Source organism: Merops nubicus, unplaced genomic scaffold (assembly GCF_000691845.1).
Source record: "Merops nubicus isolate BGI_N331 unplaced genomic scaffold, ASM69184v1 scaffold7403, whole genome shotgun sequence".
Classification (NCBI taxonomy): Eukaryota; Metazoa; Chordata; class Aves; order Coraciiformes; family Meropidae; genus Merops; species Merops nubicus.
Window position 1 is genome coordinate 1 of NW_008596813.1, and position 6,010 is coordinate 6,010.

At 39.7% G+C, this 6,010-nt stretch overlaps 1 protein-coding gene across 1 annotated transcript in view; it reads left to right on the forward strand.

Moving 5' to 3' along the window:
* Positions 1-1,124: 1,124 nt before the first annotated feature.
* FANCB (Fanconi anemia, complementation group B) overlaps positions 1,125-6,010 on the forward strand; it is a 14,378-nt gene continuing 9,492 nt past the window's right edge. Inside the window, exons 1-3 of the mRNA XM_008936487.1 lie at positions 1,125-2,057; positions 2,976-3,128; positions 3,644-3,736. Coding sequence (XP_008934735.1) covers positions 1,125-2,057; positions 2,976-3,128; positions 3,644-3,736 — 1,179 coding nt within the window. The remainder of the gene's footprint in view (positions 2,058-2,975; positions 3,129-3,643; positions 3,737-6,010) is intronic.

Consider the following 6,010-nt stretch of genomic DNA (forward strand, 5'->3'; position numbering starts at 1 on the left):
AGTTTTGGGGCGTCTTCGCTCTCCCCTCGCTTCCTCCCTTCCCCCAGGCCTGACCTGGAGCCGGGCCGGGAGCGGAGCCGCCCGGAGACGGGTAAGGCCTTTGCTGGTGCGGAGCCTGCCGGCGCTGTGCCCCTCTATGCCGGCCCTCTCCGCAGCGGTTTGCGGGGAAAAGGGAAGGGCGTTAGTGTCTGTCAACGGCTTTTGGGGACGGAAGCCGGGCCGAGGTCCGCCGTCGCCACGGTGGGAGCCTCTCGATGCCAGGAAGGGGATTATGAGGCCTGGCTGAAGTCGTGAGGGGCGCAGGGGCGGCCGCTACGGCACCTCGGTGTCTGGGGAGGGCAGCTCCTCAGCAGGCCGAGGGCGGCGGCCCCTCTGGGGCGCCTGAGGTGGGCGAGGGGCGTCGCTTTTGGGACCCCTAAAGCTGAGTGACGGGGCGGGACGGCTGCGGTTCGCTCTGGGACCTCGGGGTTCTGTCTGGAGGAGAGAGGGAGGGAGGCTAGCTGGCAGTGAAACGACTGCATTCTTTTTCAGAGAAATTTCCTCCTAAAGAGGATTTATAATTTTAACCAAGAGTGAATGATAGTTATTAATAAAACCTACACCTAAGCGTAGGCTCTTAAGTTTGTGAATTTGCAGTATCTTAAATTTGCAAACTCAAAGCACCGTTGCTTTCCTGCTTGATCAGTATGTTTGTAGAGTTGATAGCCTCAACACAATCACAAACGGTATTGTTTGGTTTCTTTAATTTATATTATGCCACGTAGCTCTTCACAAGCAGCAAATTTGTGCTTTGTTAAAGAAATGCTGGAATACATTTCTGAAATGTTTTTGTTATGTAAATCTCAGTACAAAGTTGTTTAACTTCATTTTCATCTGTGAGATTAAAGCACATGCTGGCCTTGTATTGTCAAATTGGTCTGTGTCATTGCTTTGTAATGCATAGTTTTTCTTATTCTTAAGGATCGATTTAGCTAGTCCCAAAACAATTCTTTTTTTTGTTCTTGTTCTTTTCTGTAGATGGAAAATGTCCAGATAAGTCAAAATATCTGCGAAAAAATAATCCTGACAAAAATCAAGACGTGTAAAATTTTCTTGTAGAAGAATATGCTTAGATATAAATAAAAATGCTTCCAGGTGAGCAAGAACAATTCTTGTCCTACAATGGCGAAGTCCTTGTATTTCATCTGTCAAAAGAAAAAGATGTGGAGGGAACAGACAATAAAACAATGAACTTGTGTGTCAGAAGAATGGCGTTTGACGCGGACACTAAGCTGTTTGTCCAGAAGTCATCTGGAGTGTTCACCATGCGTGCCAGTCACTCAAAAGTTGAAATAATTTGTTGTAGCTGTACAACGGATTCCAGGACAGGGATCATTCTTCCCTGCATTTTGCTGAAAAAGAAAAAATGGAAAAAGGTTGTCAAATACATTTTATTGTTACTTCACAGCTCAAATCAATTTGAGCAGTCCTTTCATTTTAAATTGGATTATGAGCTGAAAGAAGACATCTGGTTGTTTGCTGGCCCTTCAGTCTTGTGGAGGCATGCCAACAAGCTGTTCTACATCTCTTCCAGCACCTGCACAGTTCTAAGTGCTCCTGTTCATCTTTCTTCTGTTGTGTGGACAGGTGAAGTTGAGGGTGAAGGCACTGTTGTCTTAGGGATAAGAACTGCTTGCCTGCCAGAGAGCGAAGATGAGGGTCTTTCCACTTCAGACAGAGCCATCTGGGGTACTGAGTTTTTTGGATATACAGTCAAAACACAAAAGATGCTAACTGGCACATGCTTTATGCCTCATGCTTACAGCAGAGTGGTATCTTCTGTCTACGTCTGCAAGAACACAATGTTGAGAAAACAGCTCAGAATATCGCTTGTTGCCGTAACTCACAGGAATCAGCTCCTTTGGTTCCAAGATGGTCTCCCTAAAGGTGTTTGTGATCTTCCTTATCAGAAACCATGTTCAGTAAAAACAGCTGTAACCAGTAACAATGATTTACTATTTATTGTGTCTTTTGCCTCTGGAAATGTCTGTGTGGTACAGACAAGAGACAGTTTACAGGTATTTGTCGCTTTAAACAACTCTTCTTTACTACTGAATTTTTTTTATAAATATTGTCTCTCTGGAAGTTTCTGCAGCTGAAAAGCTGCATGTTTAAATTCTATATTTTTTTGTTGTTGCTTCTGATAAAATAAGTTGACCAAAGTATGAGATTGTTTTGCTTTCTTATGTCTGAAAATAAACCCTGGATTTTATTATTCAATAATACACTTTATGAACCCGAGCTAAATCTTCTCTTGCTAATTGAAGACTTCTGCAATATGAAAACTGAAAGTTAGAAGATAGTTATGAACATGCATACATAATTGGTATTAAAGTGAAAGTAAACTGTTTTCTTTGCAAAGCATAAACTTCTCATCGGAATTTAAAAGCCTTTGAGTCTCACTTCCTAGTAACAAACAGTATTGTTTCACACAAATTACAAGAAGAGGCCTTGTTTTTGTTTCCTGAAGTCAAGAGAGAGATTTAACTTCTAGGGTTTTGTAGTACTATGCCAAAAAGACTTATATTGCTCAGGAGATGAAAGTTTGTCCTATTTGGTTGTCAGCATTGTTGTCAAATTTGTCTTTAACTCTCAAAGGTACTTCTGAATTTCAAAAGTATATTGTCTTTAACTGTTCTGAAAGTATTACTGGTTCTAAATAAGTGTTACAGCGTTCAGCTGTTCGTCCGTTTGAGTACACTGAAAAGTTGTCTCCTCTGCCACTTATATTGTGGGAAGTAGACAAAAGGCTAATTTTTCCCAGAGTCTCATAAGGATCTAAATAATGTAGTGTGAGAGCCTTTGACATCTTAAAATACTGTATTCCACACCCCTGAATAGGCTGCCTCCTTCTATAAAGCAAGCTTTACCAAAATGAAACCTCAAATACAAGATTTATTCAAATATGCATATTTTTAAACCTCTTCTAACTGTAGGTGGCTTCCAAATGGCATAAAGTGAAGTCTGTTCTGGTGGATGATTTTATTGGCTCTGGAAGTGAGCAACTGTTACTGCTTTTTAAGGATGACTCCAATGCAGACATGTTAAGTACATTCAAATTAACAGATCTTTCAGCGGTCAACTACTCAGTAAGTTTAGCTTGCCTTTTCTCAGCTACTCAATCTGTGCTTACTAAATTAAGAAAACCTCAAGAAATCATGAAAGTATTGGTGCAAACTGAAATTGGATGTCTGCTGTGAAATGCCCTGAAGTTCAAATACAGTGTTCCCTGCTGTAATCATAAGTTAACTTACTGAATAGATTATTCTACTTCTTTGATAGCATCAATGTTCTTTTGGGAAATTAAAATAATGCAGTTGAAAATGCTTCACATGTGTAACAGGTTTGCTACAATGCTTACCTTTTGGCTAGGAACTCTTAATTATGGCCATAGTGCTTGTTAATTATCTTCTCATTATTGGGTCTTTCCATTATGTACTAGCAATCTCTAATTGCCTCAGAAGATAAGATTTTTCTTTTAAAATGCATACTGTGATTCTTCTGGTTTTCTGTATTTTCCCTCAGATTTTTATAATGCTGTGTAACAGCTTGTACCTTACTTTCAGTTTTTCTAATTAATTCAGGGATTTGTTTTGTTTTTCAGAGTGATATGAATTATAAACATGATGTTCCTGCTGCAGAAGGATTGCAAGAGAATGGTTTGCTTACTGTCCAAGCCCTTAAAACAAGACTACAGGTTTGTGTTCTGTAGCTCTGCCTCCATATTTTCTTCAGATTATTTTTCTGTATCATTACATTATCTAAAGGGTGAGGTTAATGATACTAGTTTTATTGGAGAAGTGGTTCAGAGAGAAGACAACATTAAATACCTATTCTTGAATCAGTGATACTCTGTTTCAGTTCTCTCAGTTGTTACAAATACTGGAAGGCTCTAATTTCATTTTAATTAAACTTTTAAGATAATGCTGGAGCCATCCTATCAAAGCTTTATAACAGTCACTTTACTTATAGATGTTCTGATGTTGTTAAACTGGTATTTAAACATTTACTTATTTGGCTCCATATTATGTATTTTGAGTTAGTATATTGCAAGGTTCCCAGTGAGTGCTGATGAGTGGCAGTTAATCATGAAAATAAAGAGCATTATGGTCTAATTCTTTGTCCATGGACTTCAGTAAAGATGGCTTTTACGTTCCACAAACTAGTGACTATGGTTATTTCATAGAACTATAGAATGTTTTAGGTTGGAAGTGACCTTTAAAGGTCCTCTAGTCCAGCCCCCATTTTATGAGCAGGAGGATCTTCAATGAGATCAGGTTGCTCAGAGCCATGTCCAACCTGACCTTGAATGTTTCTAGGGATGAGGCATCTACCATCCCTTTGGGCAACCTGTGCCAGTATTTCAATGTCCTCATTGTAAAAAAAGTTCTTCCTTATATCTAGTCTAAATCAACCCTGTTTTGGTTTAAAACTATTATTCCTTGTCCTATCACAACAGGTCCTGCTAAGAAGTTTGTCCTCATGTTTCTTATAGGCCCTCTTTAAGTCCTGAAAGGCTGCAATAAGGTTTCCCTGGAGCCTTCTTTTCTCCCAGCTGAACAGCCCCAAGACTCTGAGACTTTCCTCATAGGGGAGGTGCTCTTGACCTCTCATAACTTTTATGGTCCTCCTCTGGACCTGTTCCAACAGTTTCCTGTCTTTCTTGTGCTGAGGACTCCAGAGCTGGACACAGTACTCCAGGTGGGGTCTCACCAGAGTGGAGTAGAGGCAAAGAATCACCTCTCGTGACCTGCTGGCCACATTCAGTTTACCTGTCTTCAAAACAAGTATTTAAAACCTTTAAGAGAATTAAAGGCTTATACACTTTGCCAGCTCATGTCTAGTGTTTCATCTACCAGTCAGGATCTTCAAGTCTGTCTCTGCAGAGCTGCACTCAACCCTTTTGTCCCCCAGCTTGTATTGATAATGAGAGTTTCCCTGACCCAGGTGCAGGACCTTGCACTTGGCCTTGTTGAACCTCATGCAAGGCCTTGCAGCACTCAGCTTGGTGTCATCTGCAGGTTTGCTGAGCCTGCACTTGATCCCACCTGTGTCATGGATATTAAACAGCACTGGTCCAGTACAGATGTGTGGGGAACACCACCTGCTGCTCTTTCTGTTACTAGCAGTTTTATTAGGGTAATTTTGCAAAGTAGAATAAGTGAAGCTAAAATCTATCCTTTTAATTAGCATCATTTATAAAACAAGCTGGGGGGGAACCTGTCAGGGGCCAAGTAAACAATGGTACTATATCATTGCCTTTCTTTCTAACTTTCATCCTGTTAGTAAAAACCCAGCATATTCTCCAAGATGTTATTTTGTAGTAGTTATATTGCAGTATTGTGTGTTGGCCTATACCAAATGGGTAATAATTGATAAAATAGGAAGAATATTTTTAAAAAGGAGGAGAAAAAAAAGCTTTAGGAGATAGCATAAATTGCAAATTGAGTCAATGATGTGAAGCTGTTGGTAGTTTGCTAAGAGTGCTTTAAGCATGAGAGAGGAGGTAATTATTCCTGTCATTTGAGAATTAATGAAAACTTAAGTAGGATATTGTGGCAGCTTTATGTCCAGCCTTTGAAAATGAGGCAAATTAACTGGCAAAAGTTTAGTATTGGAAAAAAAGGAAGACTATGACACATCAGGAGAAGACCAAAAAAAAATACTTTTCTAGTTCTAATTACAAAATAGATAGCTGAAGAGATATTTTACATCTTCTAAAAGATAAAAGCTGTTCTTTGGAGAAGCCTGAGAAGCAAATTTATTTTGTTTGTTGAAGACACAAGAAAGTAGAGGTTAGATTAATTTCAAGGACCTTTTGAGGTCACTTCCAATCTTGCATTTTTACAATTAGCAGTTTTCATGTTAGAGGTCTGTTGGCTTTTACATGCAGAAGTGCAAGTTCCTTCCAAATGCTTTTTTTTTCTTGTTTCTGGATTCTTTTGGGCCATGTATTTTAAAACCGATGTCT